We start from the raw sequence: 17367 nt of genomic DNA, 5'->3' as shown, positions 1-17367 counted from the left end.
CTTCTCCTTATTCTTCTTCTTCTCCTTCTTCTTCTTCTTCTTCTCCTCTTTCTTCTTCTTCTTCTCCTTCTTCTTCTTCTTCTTCTCCTCTTTCTTCTTCTTCTTCTCTTTCTTCTTCTTCTTCTTCTTTTTCTTGGTTGCCGCGATAACCGTTTACACGATTTTGGCCGAGTTTAACAAAGCGCCCCAGTCGTTCTCATCTCGTGCTAAACGTCGCCAGTTAGAAACACTAAGTGAAGCCAAGTCCTTCACCTCATCTCTCCAACGCAGAGGAGGCTTTCCTCTTTGTCTGCTACCACCAGCTGGTACCTTCTTTTGCCTCCACTTGGCTGTACCGATTAAAATGCGTTCGGGTTTTCAACTTTTACAGATATTTGCATGACATGAGCAACTGAAATGAACTCACTGAAGCTCACGACCTGCAAAGGTTCATAAATTTCCTTACACCTAGAATTCTCAAGAGCTGTTTCAAGGAATTTTGTGTATGAAATACTGAGACCCGTTATTTTACTTGACTTCTAGCACTCGCCACTTTATGGCCGCTACATTTAAAGGTTAGATGATGCAGCCCTTGAAATTCACTTCCCATTAGGATGAAATAAAATATATAAATAAAACCAGATGATTTTATTCATTAGCAATTTATCTTTGTTAGTTAATTAAAATAAAGGAATAGATTTAAAAACGAGCATTAAAGTTAACAATAATTTATCAGCAGATTTAGCAAAGTGCAGCTTATTTGTTTGAAGAGAAAACTGTCCTTCGCGTAGAGAAGATTTTACTATTCAATGGCCTGCTCTATTTAAAGCAGCACTTTTTGACGGAAGAGATTCTCAATTATTTCTCATAGCTGGCGCATCAAAGTGAAGGAGTGATTTCTGGGAGTGTAGGTTAAGATGATAGTTCGCTAAAATCGCGATTGGTAGGAAATATTTCGGAGAGTTTCCCTCCACTTCTGTTAGACCTGGTATAATCCAACCTCAGTATACAGCGTCAACCAAATTTGTATGTGTGGGTGTATACCAAATTCAGTTACAGCGGCGTAACCTTCCACATAAGAACTGATTTTTTCGAGCTACGAAGTTAATATGATTGTTATTTTTAAAGTGATTAGATAAGTTTAGTTTTTACCATTTTATATTATTTATATCATTAAATTAAATTATTTATTTTATTATAAATCATAATTTGCATGACTTTGTATACTAATGCCTACCTTTTTCTGCATTACAGCTGGTCTGGGGCGAAACAAGCTTGGTTGGTTGCGGCTTTTCTGAATACAAAGACTCAACCAAATACAACAAGCTGTATGTCTGTAATTATGGACCAGGGTAAGTTTCTAATATTTTACAATATTACGTAAGAAAGAATTTTTAATAGGTGTAGAATATCAAATGCATGACATAGACTCCCAAAGCTTTAGTTATCTAATAAACTGTGACCCATGGGATAGTTTCTATTTAATTCAGTACCCTAACATAGCTAATAAAGAGAGATTTTGCCTACTTCGCTTGGTGAAAATGAATAAGTTACGGCTATCGAATTCTCAGGGAAAACGTCGCTGATTTCAAAATTATCTGTAAATTCAGCCGATCTCTTTAAAAGATGGCTAAGTCATTTCGTAAGCACTGATTTGCATTCTAGTCTATTGCGATAGGGGAGTTCAACCGTAAGCTGATTAGAAGTTAAATTGAGTACAAATTTGTTTTAGGCGACAGCGGTAATTATAACTAAGCCGCGGTATCACAAGCGTCCAACCTAAGCTAATCTAAGTGCGGTAATCTTGTTAACAATCTTTTCCCGATTTCAGTTGGAGTTGTGGTTCGACAACTAGATGTTTCTGTAGTTGATCATTGAAATTATTATGCACAATTTGTCAGTTCTATTGCTGAAATACACGTAGGACCGAAACTATCGGAAATTTCCTGAATAATTGGACTAAAAAATCGACCAGCCGACCATCATTCGAAAACAATTTTAATTCACATGACTTAATTTGCTTTAGTGTCTTCCAATTTATTGCTTTTATTTATTTGTCGATGTTTCGACCGCAATTAGAACTCATATTCAACTACTCTGGGCTGTGCCTGTTGAACTCAGTCAATCACTGAGCACAGAGAGCAGATCAGTAATTTGGTGTATCTATTTGAATCTAACTCGCAAAGTTATGGGGCTCCCATTACACTGTGGAACAAATTCAGGTTAGCAAAAATTAGGTCCATTTGAGAGTGGCGGGTGAAAATAGAGGCGAAATTAGAAGACCCGTATCGCGCCGTTTTTTTATGTTAGTTCGAATTTTTTTTAATCGGCCTTCGAAGTTCGAAATCGGAGCAAAATTGTTTATATGGTTTTTTGGCTATAACTCGTCGACTAATTGATATTTTTTCAATCTGCGACAATTACAATTTTTGAAAAAATTGATTTCGAAAATTTTTATGGTACTTATGAAACAATATACTGAAAATCGGCATTTGACTGCAAACTTCGAAGGCCGATTAAAAAAAAATTCGTACTAACATAAAAAAACGGCGCGATACGGGTCTTCTAATTTCGCCTCTATTTTCACCCGCCACTCTCAGAATGGACCTAATTTTTGCTAACCTGAATTTGTTTCACAGTGTTATGAAACTTACAGCGATTACTGAGCACAGTTTCAGCTATTAATGTGAAGCATGAAAAAAATATAAGCAGGAGCTGTTTTACTAAACGGAGCATAAAAATGTTGTTCCAAAAACTTTGAAGTAAAAACAAAAAAAAATTCTAATTTTTTTCCGAAATTCTTTTTTTTTCGAAAAATATTTTTTATTTCGAAATCTTAAAAAAAATTAATAAAAATGTCAAAAGTAAATTTTCCATTAATACAATATTATTTCATTTTAAAGACCTCTATACCAAAATGTTCCACATTTAATAAAGCTTAAAATTATAAAAATATATTAATTCAAAAATTTTTCTTCACTTCTTGCCTTTCTTATTCTTCTTATTCTTGCTTCAAACCTACAAATAAAACGATTTTTAAAAGAACTAACACAAATTCCCAAAATACTTAGATTATTTGACAAGGAATCGCTCCAAAGATCTGCATCACCCTTAAATCACCTTATACTATTTTTCCTGAAAAGTGTGGGTAATTTTCGGCGGCATTCACTATGCCAGCACAAACATTTTTCTGAGCTTTTTGTTTTCCGAATGTGAGAACTAGGCACACTTTGGCACACATTTGCTCTTTTCTGGCGAGAGAAAGCAGTAAACTAACTCTAATGGCAGAGAATAGTTGTAATTATAGAAACTTAGTTGCAGAAACAAGAGATACAGTACTAGAATGAGAAGACTGCACACCCAACAACTGGTGTTCGATATTTGGTAGTCACACTTTAATTCATCAAATTACACAGTCAAAAATGCTTAGTGTACCTATATAAGAAAGCGTGGAAATTATAAAAAATTATAGAAAAGTTATGAAGCTGTCGCGTTTCGACAAGCAATGACAAATCTTTGAGTGCATTTCTGTCATGAAAATAACATTTCATAAAACCCATTTGCATTCGGAATCGATATTAAACTGAAGATATCCTAGTTTTATGTCAACATTAAGGCCAACAAATAAAGCCACAAATTGGAAGAAAAACTCAGAAAAACTACTATTAAGCGCCAATCTTTATATATTTTATATGTAAGTAAAAACGTGAAACACTTTTCGAAAGAGCCTCCCTAAGAACTACTGCTCCGATTTTATCATTTTACACCTATGGAAAGTCTATGGTTGTAGGTGGTTTGTGCATGTCATTACATTACATTTTGTATCTGTAGTGTGCCCAATGGCCGAGAGTTCGACCTAAAAGATCTTTCATGTCCGTGTATAGGATTACTTTCGGCAGGGTGTTGCCAGATGTTTGTTTTAAAAAAATAATCATTTATTTATTAAAAAGCAGAAATAAGTACTGCAGCATTAGTACCAACTCAAATATTTCAAAGAAAATTTTATCCCAAAAACAATTTTTTTGTAGTTTTTTTAGACCATTTTGGCAATTTTATTGAATTGAATTTTTATTATTATATTAGCAAGTTTCAATTGAATATCGATTCAAAGAATCTTAAACAAGCGTCAATAAAAAATATTTTTAGCTGTGTTGCCACCCAGCTGTTTTATATTAAGAAATTGTTAGAAAAAGGTATTAATTTTAATAAAACTATATATACATGTATCAATGTGTGAGCAGAGATAGCATTAATAAATTAATATTTTTAAATGGCGTTGCCACCCAATTATACAGAAAAGTTTAAAGTAACGACATAATGAATTAGGGATTAGATTATAGGTATCAAACAAAATCTGCTGAAAATAATGAACAGAGATTTTATTGAAATTATTTGGGTAGGGCGTTGCCACCAGTTTTCACAAACATTTTTTCTTGAGAGCATTACCGCTGAATTTTATTTCAAAGTAGCAAGTTTTAGTTGCATTAAAACAAAGGTGTTGATTAAAAGGACTTGAAAGAAGCTTCAATAAAAAAAATATTTTTAATTGTGATGCCACTTATTTTTTCGGAGGTTAAGAAAATGTTTACAAATATACTTGCAAACATTAATTAATTAATTAAAAAATTAACTATATATGTATATTAAGTTGGAAACTTCAATAAAAAACATTTTGAGCTATGTTGCCACTTAGTTTTTTTTTGGAAATTAAGAAACTTAATTTTTAAAAATTATATGCAAATATGGTTGTGTAAGTAGAAATAGCTTTAATAAAACAATATTTTAAAACGACGTTGCCACCTAAACGTAAATACAATAACATACATAAGTAGAGGTTAGATATGAATATCAAACAAAATGTGTTGAATGGAATCAAAACTTTAATTACAATTATTTGCGTGTGGCGTTGCCACCTAATTCTTACGAAAATAATTTAAGTACTAGGATGTGAGTATTCCTGCTAATTATGATAGGGAAAATTTTAATGAAGAATTATTTTTTGAACAGCGTTGCCACCTATTTCTTAGTTCAGCAAGAATCACAATTGATTGTGATTGTGATTGACTTATGCGCATTTACTTTTTGAAGCTGCATTATACAACCTCTTAAGCATTTAGAATTTCATTGTAAGTGATAAAAATTCCAGCATTTCACTTTAGTTTTCTAGTTCTTCTAGAAAGTAAGAAAATTGTGAAATAGCAGAATCAACGAATGTCAAAGCAAGAGTTGCATAGCCGTATGTGCCTACTTAGGTCTACGCAAAAGGAAGTTTGTGGCAAAGACGTAACTCGGGCTCCAGTTAGTCCTACATCCATATATTCAGCGCCGTATAAAAAGCAAGAAATATACTGACAACAAGTATGAGGGTAGTCTGATAGTTTTGAACCCAATTTTTAGCCCGATCATTATCGTTCGCTCATCAAATTGGAAGATTTATCCACCGCTTTCTCATTGAGTGCTCTTCTGGCGAGATTAGAATATCACTTAATTCACAAAGGGTGATTTTTTAAGAGCTATAGGAAAGTTTTTCAAAAAACACACGTAAAATTCAGAAAAATTCATGACATTTTTATTTAAATCGATAGTACAGTCCATATAATTTAATGTTTGAAGATTATTTCATGCAAATGTTGACCGCAACTGCGCTTCAAATGGTCCATCCGCTTAGTCCAATTTTGGCATACTCTTTCCAATGTTTCGGCCGATATCTCACATATAAATGCTTTAAAGTTGTCTTCCAATGCGTTAATTCAAGCAGGCTTGTCTGAATAGACATGAACTTTAACATAGCCCCACAAAAAATAATGTAAAGGCGTTATATCGCACGATCTGGGTGGCCAATTGACAGGTCCCGAACGTGAAATCAAATGCTCACCGAACTCGCCTCTCAATAAGTCCATTGTTACGCGTGCTGTGTGGCATGTGGCACCGTCTTGCTGAAACCACACGTCATGCAAGTCAAGCTCTTGCATTTTGGGCAAAAAAAGTTGGATATCATTTCACGGTAGCGCTCACCATTCACAGTTACGTTACGATTCGCAGCATCTTTGAAGAAGTACGGTCAAATGATAACTCCAGCCCATAAACCGCACAAAACTGTGACCTTTTCTGGATACATTGGTAGCTTTTCCAATTCTTCTGGTTGATCTTCACTCCAGAATCGACAATTCTGCTTATTTACGTACCCATTGATCCGTCGCTTCGTCGCTGAACACAATTTTTCGATAAAAAAAGTGGATTTTAAACTTCCTTAAGAGAACACGCATTTTTTTATAATAAAATTCAATGATTTGCAAGCGTTGTTCGTTTGTAAGACGATTCATGATTAAATTATAGACCAAACTGAAGATGTTTGACAGTGAGACAAAACACGAAACGTGCGTCAGCTGTTCAAACCAACTGTTTAAAAAGATAATAGCTAAAAAATCACCCGTTAGTTCTAGGATAGTCTTTGCTTTTCGGCGTGCAATCAAAAATCTTTGAGTAAAACAAACTTCAAATCGTAGGGATCAACCCGAACTTGTCAATTTCGGAATGCTATACCTTTACCAATCTCAGTATCATTTAAGCTCAATCTCTCCTCTCTTTTGCTGGGTTCGCACTTTCATTTGCTCTAATAATTATATTTTAGCTAAATTTATTATCATTGAAATTCCTCTCTAATCGATACTCTCTCTCTCTCTCTCTGTTTTTGTTTTTCTTTTCAGTGGAAACGTCGTCGGTTACAATCCATATGAGGTGGGTAAGCCGTCGTGTGCCACATATGGCTTGAGATCGTCTTCGCGTTATCAGGGCTTATGCGCACCATCGGTAGCGCCCTTTGTTAGCGCCAACGCTATTGACACGTATGAGTACAAGCAAAATAACAACAACAAAAATATCGCTTTTTCAACGCAACCCGCTACAACTTCAACCTCTTCTTCTTCCTCTTCTTCCTCCTCCCACACTGTATATTCCCCCAAACAGGCGACGTACGCATTTGGTCAACGTAAGACCGCATCCAGTACAACGCTTAGCGCCACAGTCTATACAACCACAAGTGGCAACAAGGCGTACACAGCTCCGACCGGTGTTAACAACAAATACAAGAACAAACTTGAGGCATATCGGCCGTCCACAACTGAATTTCAGAGGGCCGTACAGAAGCACACCCTACTAAGGACATATCTGAATAATCCGAATTTGAGTGAACAGCAATTGCAGCAAGAAGCAGAAAAGCAAATAAAAGACGAACAACAACAACATAATGGTAGTGGAGATGTTGCTGTTGTGCCAGAAGTATTTATTTTCGACGGCATAAAACAACAAACGCAGCAAGTCCAAAATACAACACCAAAAACGGCTAAGCGTGGCTGGAGTCTTTTGACGTGGCGTGGCTAAGCGACAGCAAATTGGGTTAGGGTGTTGCAACTAGTAAAAAAATGCATTTGAAACGACAACTGAAGAGTAAAGAAAAAAATAATTTTTTTTTTATGGAAAAATAAATGGAATTTTAGTGAAGAATTGTAATACATTTTGGTGCGTGCAACAGCTGAGCATCCAATACGAATTACTACTGTGTAGTAGCGGAAAAAGGATGTTTCAGTATATCGCCATGAGCAGCACTATTGGGAGTAGATAAAGTGTTGCAAGTGAATTTAACTAAAAAAAAAATTACTTATTGCATTTAACAATTTCGCCTTTGTATTGTAATAATGAAAAATTATTCATAAAATTATTGAAAAAATTTAATTGCATATCGAATGTAAGAATTTAAATTCACTGCTGTCGATAGTTTATAAGTAGCCTACGCCATATTTAGTTATAAAGCACTTAAACGCATACGCGTATACGCCCATTTGCGCACCCAGTTTTCGCCACAGCCACGCAAAAGTTGGATTAGGATGTTGTAATTTTTACAAAAAAAAAATTTGTAACTGCCCATTACTTGTGCCAACTGCCATCCCAGCGGAAAACTCAGCGGACTTCTGCACCCTAAACGCACAAGTGAAGCTTCGCACAATCAATAGAGCAACCAACTACCTTTACTCAGGAACTACGCATTGCCTGCCTGCACACAGTCCCCTCGCACAAATACACACACGCACACACTCCCATCTATAAATAAATCAACATTCAACATAAGCGCCCATTCTCATGCAGAAGCCTGCCACAGGCGATCAACATAAGCATGCATTTTATCATAGAAACTCATATTAGTATTAGTGAGATACAAAAGCAAGCAAAAACAAAAAAGAAAGAAAACAAACAACAAATTCATACGCATACTCGTAGATCAGTGTAAGCCTACGCTACTAACCATGCAAATGTTTGTATCAAACGTTTGTGCCCGCATTTAATTACAACAATAGCAACAATTTTTTAAAATTTATTTTATTTTATTTTTTTTACTTATAAACAATCAAACAATAGCTTCTAATCAGTGCATGTGTATGTGTATGAAACATTTTGTTTAATTTCATACGTAAAAATTAGAAAAAAATAGAAAAATTTAATGGAAGTGTCTACAAAAGTTTCTTTTAACCAACAAATAGTGAGTAGTCTGGTATAATTATTGTAGAAAACATTATGGAAAATGACTAATGTACGAGTAGATTTCGATTTTCAATGCAATTTTTATACAAACCCGTTGGGTGCGAAAATTTGTAGATACAAAGGAAATATTATCAATTTTTAAGTGAATAAAGCTTTGTGTAACGTATTCTTGCGGAAATTATTAAAGCAGCATTATAAATAAAAAAAAAATAAAATTAAATAAAATAAAAAATATATTAAATTAAATTGTAGCTCGAAATTAATGCAAAAAAATTGGTTTGAAATTTCAGCTACAGAAATTTTACATTTTGGGCTCCTAAGTAGCGCCTGAGGTGGCGTGCCAGCTGTGCGTGTACTTTTGAGTTATAAATTGAATTGCCTTATGGCGTTTTCTGTTCTCGGAATAATGTCACATTTATTCCGACCTGCGCCAAAGCTGTAAAGTTTTCCTTTTCCTTTCGAAAATTGTTGTATTCTGATCAGGCGAATGTGTGGCATTTTCGATACTCTATGAAGCCGCCGTAGCCGAATGGGTTGGTGCGTGATTACCATTCGGAATTCACAGAGAGGTCGTTGGTTCGAATCTCGGTGAAAGCAAAATTAATAAAAACATTTTTCCTAGTGTATTTCTGCCATGAAAAAGCTCCTCATAAAAATATCTGCCATTCGGAGTCGGCTTGAAACTGTAGGTCCCTCCATTTGTGGAACAACATCAAGACGGACACCACAAATAGGAGGAGGAGCTCGGCCAAACACCTAACAGAAGTGTACGCGCCAATTATTTATTTATTTTTTAAATAGTTAACAAAAATAAACTAACGAACAATTTTCTTCGGTTTTTGTATAATACTATACGTACATACCAGGGCGCGTTAGTAGCGCATCGCAAAATTTTATTCTGGAACCTTTGGATTTGGAGTATGTTCCTGGAGCTTGAGCAATCCCATAGTTGTATTCCATACGTCCAAATTGGTTTTAGTATTTGCTTGTAGAGAAGTACTTTATTGTACATGGATAAAGCGGATCTTTTACCCATAAGCCAATACATGTTTCTGAATTTAATATCGAGTTCCTCCCTTTTCTTCTTTACGTGACAACTCCATCTCAGTTTGGTGTCAAGAGTCATACCCAGGTATTTAGCCGTGTTATGATACGGGACTTGCCCTCCATTTATACCTATATAGTGGAAGATATGGGAGGTTGAATTAGTTTTAAAGGTTTTTTTCGAAGATTTGGGGCTTTATTGTGAAAAAACGGTACAAAATATTTTATTCGAAGTATTGGCCATCGCTAGCTACAACTTTCGCCCATCTTTCGGGCAATTTCCGGATGCCGTTTCTCCAAAATTCTGGCCGCTGCTTGGCTATCCATGACTCAACCCATATTTTGGTAGCCTCGTACGAGGAGAACCGCTGGTCCGCCAAATCGAGACTCATATGCCGGAACAAATGATAATCGGAGGGAGCTATGTCTGGACTATACGGCGGGTGGGGTAACACTTCCCAGCCAAGCGTTCCAAGGTATTTTTTGACAGGTTGAGCAACATGCGGCCGAGCGTTGTCATGTTGCAAAATAACCTTGTCATGCTTTTTTACCGTTTCCGGCCGTTTTTCTTTCAATGCCCGGCTTAAACGCATCAATTGCAGTCGGTAACGATCCCCCGTGATTGTTTCGCCCGGTTGGAGCAGCTCAAAATATACGACGCCGACCTGATCCCACCAAATGCAGAGCATGATTTTCTTGCCGTGAATATTCTGCTTGGCCGTCGACGTTGATGCGTGGCCGGGCAAACCCCATGATTTTATGCGTTTTGGGTTATCGTAGTGGATCCATTTTTCGCCGCCAGTCACCACCCGATGCAAAAAACCCTTCCGATTTTGTCGCTCGATCAGCAATTCGCACGTAAAAAATCGCCGTTCGACGTCGCGCAGCTTCAACTCGTACGGGACCCAATGTCCTTGCTTTTGGATCATTCCCATCGCTTTTAGACGCTTGCAAACGGTTGATTTATCAACGCCCAATGATTCAGCAAGCTCTTCTTGGGTTTGGCACGAGTCCTCGTTTACCAATTCCCCCAATTCCGCGTCCTCGAACTTTTTGGGCTGGCCAAGACGCTCCTTGTCTTCGGTGTGAAAATCACCACTTTTGAATCGTCGAAACCAGTACTCACATGTTGAAATCGACGGAGTATGGTCTGGGTAGGCCTCCTGCAGCAATTCATTCCTGAAGCAGAAAAGCAAAACTTCCCGCAAATTGCGTTTCGACGGCACGAAAGTTGACATACTCGGAGCACGAAAACACTGCGTTGTTTATACTTCAGCGAAATGACAGATACTGATAAACAAAGCCTAGGGATGAGGCTTTGTCATGAATATATATTCAGTATTGCCAATGCGATAAAGTGATAAATAGCGCCATCTGTGTGTCACCCTTAAAACTAATTCAACCTCCAATATCTTATTTTATTGTACGTAAAATCAATATGAACGGATTTGGTTTCATTTAGTTTTATACGCCATTTAACTGTCCACTCATAGATTCTATTTAAATGTTTTTGAAGATTTTCAGTTGACTCAATTTGTGTATTTCCAATTGACAAGATGGCTGTGTCGTCTGCAAACGTTGCTATGACGCAGTTCTGATTGGTAGGCAAATCGGATGTGAAAACTAGATAAAGGATGGGCCCCAGAAAGCTACCCTGTGGGACAACAGCTTTAATTTCTTTCAGGTCAGAATACTTGTCGTCGTATTTAATTCGAAAGAAGCGATCGGATAGATAGGATTTTAAAATGTATTAATATTTACACTAAATAAAAATATTTTTTGATAATCATTTTTCGGCTGATATCCATATTTTAGTGTTCACATGAAATTTGCCATAAGTTTTCTGTAATAAACTTCAGGTAATCCTCTGATATCTGTATTTCAGTTTGGAAATGAATTTTGGCGTAAGTTGCTATTTTTTTAATAAACTTCAGGTGACGACACTAAACCAAACAGGCTTTTCAACGGTGTAGGTTGGCAGAGCAGTGGCTCCTTCGAAGAAATTTTCTACGTGTTTTTATATGTAGATATGTATGTATGTATGTATTCATAAATAAAGAGTTTTCCAATAACTGGTGTTATTTTGAATAGGATTGCGCTATCGAGAGATGAATAACGATTTTTTATGGCCGGAATTGGAGAGTATCTCTCGAAGAGGGGCTAAAAATGGACCACCAAGATCATGTGATTTAACACCTTGTGACTTTTGATGTGAAACATCTATTGGCTCACTTGTAAATCGAATCGTTGGCGTGGCGACGCTTGCCGTGTTTAGTAGTATTTATGTGTAGTAGTATGAGAAGTGCTAAGCCAATTTCAAAGGAACAACTCACAAATGATGTGGGTTAAAGTGTATTAGTAGGTATGTGTGCCATGTTAGAGAGACAAATGTAGAGTTGCTAAAGAGCGGCAAGTTGGATGCTCGTGAGTGCTTAGTAAATGTTGGTGCGTTATGTGTTTTTGAATGTGTTCGGTAATTTGCTAAGTACAATAGATAATAGGAATTCGATTACAGAGAATTCAAGGGAACTGGAAGGCTGGCTAGAGTGGGCATCTTTGAGGCGCGCTCTCTGTGCGAAGAAATGACGAAGGTCAGTGTTTGAGTTGAAAAATATCAACAGGCCACAGAAAGCAGAGCCACAGCAGAAAGAAGTTTCATTACTCAATTATTTAAACCAAGTGGAACTATTTTGCAATGCCAAATTTATTGCTTTATTAATTCGAAATGAAAAGTGCAAACTTATTGTATTTAACAGCAAAACAGCATAAAAACAGACAAGCAATGGCGGGCGTAAAGGTCAAAAGTCATCACTCAATATAATTTCTTTATTTATTATTTTTTTAATTTTATTTAATAATTTTCAAATACAAATCTGGATGATTAATTTTGCGCCACCTGAAAATTCAAAAATTCCATCACTCAATATAATTTCTTTATTTATTATTTTTTTAATTTTATTTAATAATTTTCAAATACAAAAGTGGATGATTAATTTTGCGCCACCTTAAAATTCAAAAAATTTCAGCACTCAAAGCACACTTCAAAAAGAATTTCAATTGCAAATCAACAACAATCCAAGAGAATCTACTGCCAAATATGGAACAACAATAGATACTGTATTTGTGAGATATCTTGATAATATTTCATCCAATACTTTTGTAACGTACTTTAGTTATTATCGACCAATCGTCACAGTAATACCGGCAGAGGAAACATCGAATATAACTAAAATCACAGATGAAAATATTTAAATTGTGGCTTGATATTAATATCGAATTTTGATATCACATGTAAATAAATGTTTATTAAATAAAGTTACCATTTTCTGTAAGAAATTCGTAATACTTAAATTTTTCATTAGGCTGTATTCGATTCCTGTAATAATATTATCTTTTGTGCATATTACTTGTATACACACGATGTTTCACATCTGCCAGGCGTCCCATGATGGCTCACATTTTTTTTACTTTGGGGCCACGTGACAGAGAAGGTCTACGCCAACAGCGCAGGGTCGATTCAAGACCTCAAAGATGGAATTCGAGAAGCTATCGAGGAGGACATAGGGCAGCCACTTTTCAATTCAGTTATGGAATATTTCATGAAAAGGATATTGTTCTGTAAGCGTGGTCGTGGTGGTCATTTGCCTCATGTTACTTACCCCTATTAACGGCATACCTTCCTCTTTATAATGAAATAAACATCCGATCATTTATATTAAAAAGTAGCATTTTTCTTTGAAAATCAAAATAACAACTCTTATTGAAAAACCCTTTGTATACCTACATAATTTATATTCAGTAATTTTTCAAAATAAGGTTCCTTTAAATATTTGCCATTTTCCGTCTCTTATTCAAAGCTCTTTTCAATTATTTAGCCATATTTCTAACACGAAACGAAGTAGAAGTGGTAAAACTTATGAAAAGTTTTAATTAAAAGATGGAGATTTTAATATTTAATGCTTTATTTATGAATGCAAATAAAAGTAAAATACAAGAGAGAACAATCTTCCGCTCACCTTACACATTTTCCTTAGCTTACAAATAAACCAAACACAAATGCAATGGGCGCAAATGGCATAAGAAAATAAAATAACAACTCAAATTCAAAATTCATTTAAATGTAGTGATGCTTCAGTAAGTTGACGTCTAGAAATAGAAAATGAAGTAAGCAAAGTGCACAGTTTTTCGTAGTATTTTAGGCCAGCTGCTGTCTAGTCGTCATCCTCGTCATCGTCGATGATAGCTAGGCGGCGTCGTTTGGTAGGTTCTTCTCCTCCGCTTAAACGCTTTTGTTCCTCCTCTATGGTTGGTTTTCGACGCACAATGAACGCATCCTCATCCTCGTCGTCGTCGACATCTTGGCCAGCTGGAGCCTCGTCACTATCATCCAAAACAGCACGTTTGCGTTTATTTGCTGCTGTTGGCAATACAAGCACCTTCTCAACAGGTCCGGTATCGCTAGCGCCTGTGGTGAGACTATCAACATCCGCTTGATTGCTTGTTTTGTCAACAATGCCAGCTCCCGAATCGACGTCTACAGCAGCATCAACGGCGGAAATGGTCGCAGCCCCTTTGTCATCAGTGCCATCGTTATCGTTGATGGCGTTGGCTTTATTAACGCCTTTGTTGTCTTCGCTGACATCCTTTGCATCTTTGTCGACATCAATCATTCCATTCTCGGCATTCTCGTCCTCTTTCTCCTCGTTCTCATTCTCATCTTCGCTATCAGACTCAATTACGTTAGCGCGCCGCATGCGAGTCTTATTGTTGCCGGTGCTGCTCATATTTTCATTAGCGTTTGTGTCTTCGTCGCCACTGTCGCCCAGCTCGAGCAAGCGCCTGCGATAGCTTTCTGAATTGAAATTGAGCTCTTCCAATTCTTCGGTGTAAGTGGTCTCCTCGCGTGTCTCGCGTTTATTGGTTTGAGATTTTAGTTGATCAAATATGTCATGCACGGCATCGGCTTTTTTATCTGTCTCTGCGGCACGTGATTGCGAAGTATTGTTTTTATTGAATATTTTTCCAATTTGCTCATCCTCATCGTCGCTGCTAAGTGCGATTTGACGTCGCCTTTTGTCGAGTTTTTTCTTGATTTTATCGACCTCCTCGGCCTCATCTTCAGAGCTATCGCCTGATTTACTCGCTTTTTCTTTGGGTTTGCGCTGGTGTTTACCCTTCTCTCCAATGCCGGCACGTTCGGTATCTTCCTCGTCGCTCTTGTTAAACATTATGCTTCGCATTTTCTGTGCGCGTTTTTCCAAGAACTTGTCCATTGCAGCCGCGCGCTTTTTCTGCTTTTCAGCAAAGTCTTCGAAAAAGTCTTTTTCGCTCTCACTGCTCTTTGAAGCTGCACCATCGTCGGAATCGGATTCACTACTCGACTCATCTTCTTCCTCATTATCGCTAGCTTCTTCTGCTTCTGCTGCTCCTTCCGGCTCTGCATCTTCATCAGCGTTCTCATCTTCTATGCCTTCCATGTCGATGTCGACATTTTCACCAGCCAAAATTTTGGCGCGCAACTTCAAGTCGGCCGCATTGAGATACACAGGAATACGCCAGTAAGTTTCTCCACCTAAAACCGGTGGCTGTATGCCCAAAGCAACGAGTACCTTCTGAAAATCACCATTTTCCATAGCCTCACGCGTGGCTTCTTGAAGTGGCACCAACGGCACACCATCGTCCTCTTCATTGGGTTCCTCTGTCTCTTCGGCTGCATCATCTAGACACTCCTTAAGCCAATCGATGGAGCCCTGGTACTTGTCAGCAACCTGCTGAATCAGCGCTCGTACGGTGCCCACATCGAGTGGCGTCCGCACTATCTTGCGTTTCACTGGTTTCGAGGGCTTGGGCGCGGCAGTTAACTTATTCTTATTCTTCTTTGGCTTATCTCTTTTCTTTTTAGACTTGGTTTTGCCACCGGAAGGCGGTTCAAACTCACTGAATTGCGGTTCTTCCATGTACTCGTCTTCGTCGTTAGTAAATTCCAAGTTACCCTGTTTATTCTTCGGCTTCCGTTTACGTTGCTTCTTCGGCATGATCTCTGACTTATCGGCGATGATGTGTAGTTGAAGTAGACGTTGAATAATTTGGCGTTTCGTGCGACGATCGGCAAATTCGTTGATGATGCGTTGCAAGCAATCTGTAAATGAAATATTGGGGAATGCATGAAACCAAAGCCGAAGTGGGAAAAATTTAAAACGAAAAATATTGCTTACCATCTTCCAAGCGATGCTGGTCGTAGAGACTTTGCAGCTCTTCATCCTCTTCAGTGCGCCAGAGGTTCTTATTAGCTGCATTCGCAGTCGAGCGCTTGGTTGGCGCCTTGAACATCAAACCCATTTCTTTTAGTTTCTTGAGTACCATGCGCCTGGTACGTTTCTTGTCACTCAAATGCTCCAGTATCCAATCAATCACATCTGTAAAGGGAAGTGGTTAAGTGTTTGCGCTTTGAAAGAGTCGGCTTAAAAATTATGCTCATAAAGAAGGTATAAGCGTAAAAAAGTCTAAAATATTTGTAAATAAAAATAACTTAATATATGATACCATCCTTTCGAACGTTTTCGAATACGAAATACAAGCCTGGAAGTATCATACTATGAAAACCTCCAAGGTAGCCATAAAATGCCGCACATCACTCAACGAGATGGCTGAGTCATTTCGCCAAATGTAACATGGGTTCCTGACCTATGCGACAGAGAGGGGAATTGTAGAGCCGATGAACTAGTGATACTCGGCAAAGCAAGAAAGAAAAGCAAACAAATGATGGCGTAACGAACCCACTTGCAGAATCGCCCGACAATTTCTCGCCAACTCTATGGTAAATGCCAAAAGCGCAGCAAAGTCTTTGCGCACTGATTCGTTATAGGCAGATACGCTCAGGGACAGGCATACGACTTCTGCGGAGCTGTCTAAACGAAGAACACTATACTGATCTATCTAAATGAAGATTCACCACTTTATTAGGCAGGTATACAATTTTTTGATGAGTAAGAAGACCTCTGTGGCACATTTTAGATAAGAAAGCTATGGAGCACTTTATCTGTAAATGTGCGGGTTTGACAGCTAGATGATTAAAGTCGCTGGGTGTTTCTATCCTTGACAGCCTGGACTAATGCTTCAACATAAATCCCATCAACATTCTCCACTACGTCCACGGCTCTGGTCGGCTGTAAACATCTGCCCGCTGGAGGTCTCAAAATGGTATCAAAACGTCGCTTTAGTGCTACTTGGGGACTGCCCCACTGGTACTTCCACCATTTCACCTACCTACCTAGAAGATCTCAGCACTCTGAAAAGTGTTTGAAAAGTTCACATAGGTATTACGGAGATTAGGACAAAGTCGTCATGACAAGTCACAATGGGCGATGAGCTTGAATACGTCTCATAATGGGCAACCGCTGCAATCTAGCCTGTCATACTATGAAATAAGTGTCTATGATATTTGGATGTAAATAACTTAAGGGGGAATTTCCATTCCCCGGCTTAAAAAAATCTTGTTTATTATACTTTCAAAGAACCCTGTGCAACATTTCATGACAAAATTCGTTAAATTGACGATGTTATGAACTCGGCGCGCTCCATAATACTCAGAAAGCGCGCGAGCAATAGCCGAGCCTTAATGCAACGAAAGAAGCTCGAATTTTACGTCGGAGTCAGCAAATGGTACAAAATCAAGTTTTGAAGAGGAAGAGGGAGTACTATATGGTCCTGGAATAGCTGATTAACACGAAAATGCTGTGAGTCTTAAATATATACCTTTTTTCACATAAATATTTGAATGGGTTTTTCTCAAAACAGCATTTTTCTATA

General features: G+C 37.5%; 2 protein-coding genes across 3 annotated transcripts in view; one reads left to right on the top strand and one right to left on the bottom strand.

Annotated features, from left to right (window-relative positions):
* LOC128855464 (venom allergen 5) overlaps window positions 1-8734 on the top strand; it is a 67792-nt gene extending 59058 nt beyond the window's left edge. The window contains exons 4-6 of one of the 2 annotated variants that reach the window (XM_054090390.1): window positions 1234-1331; window positions 6687-6824; window positions 6946-7233. In XM_054090390.1, coding sequence (XP_053946365.1) covers window positions 1234-1331; window positions 6687-6824; window positions 6946-7138 — 429 coding nt within the window. In that variant the 3' untranslated portion in view covers window positions 7139-7233. Of the gene's footprint in view, window positions 1-1233; window positions 1332-6686 lie in introns of both variants that reach the window. The other variant, XM_054090389.1, reaches the window with a different exon arrangement.
* Window positions 8735-13514: 4780 nt separating this feature from the next.
* Window positions 13515-17367, bottom strand: part of LOC128855168 (protein timeless homolog) — a 55761-nt gene continuing 51908 nt past the window's right edge. The window contains exons 6-7 of the mRNA XM_054089870.1: window positions 15774-15974; window positions 13515-15697 (exon numbers count right to left, since the gene is read on the bottom strand). Coding sequence (XP_053945845.1) covers window positions 13770-15697; window positions 15774-15974 — 2129 coding nt within the window. The 3' untranslated portion in view covers window positions 13515-13769. The remainder of the gene's footprint in view (window positions 15698-15773; window positions 15975-17367) is intronic.

This window comes from Anastrepha ludens, chromosome 2 (genome assembly GCF_028408465.1).
Source record: "Anastrepha ludens isolate Willacy chromosome 2, idAnaLude1.1, whole genome shotgun sequence".
Lineage (NCBI taxonomy): Eukaryota > Metazoa > Arthropoda > Insecta > Diptera > Tephritidae > Anastrepha > Anastrepha ludens.
Note: the sequence above shows the minus strand (reverse complement) of the source record. Positions and strands in the feature narration are given on the sequence as shown.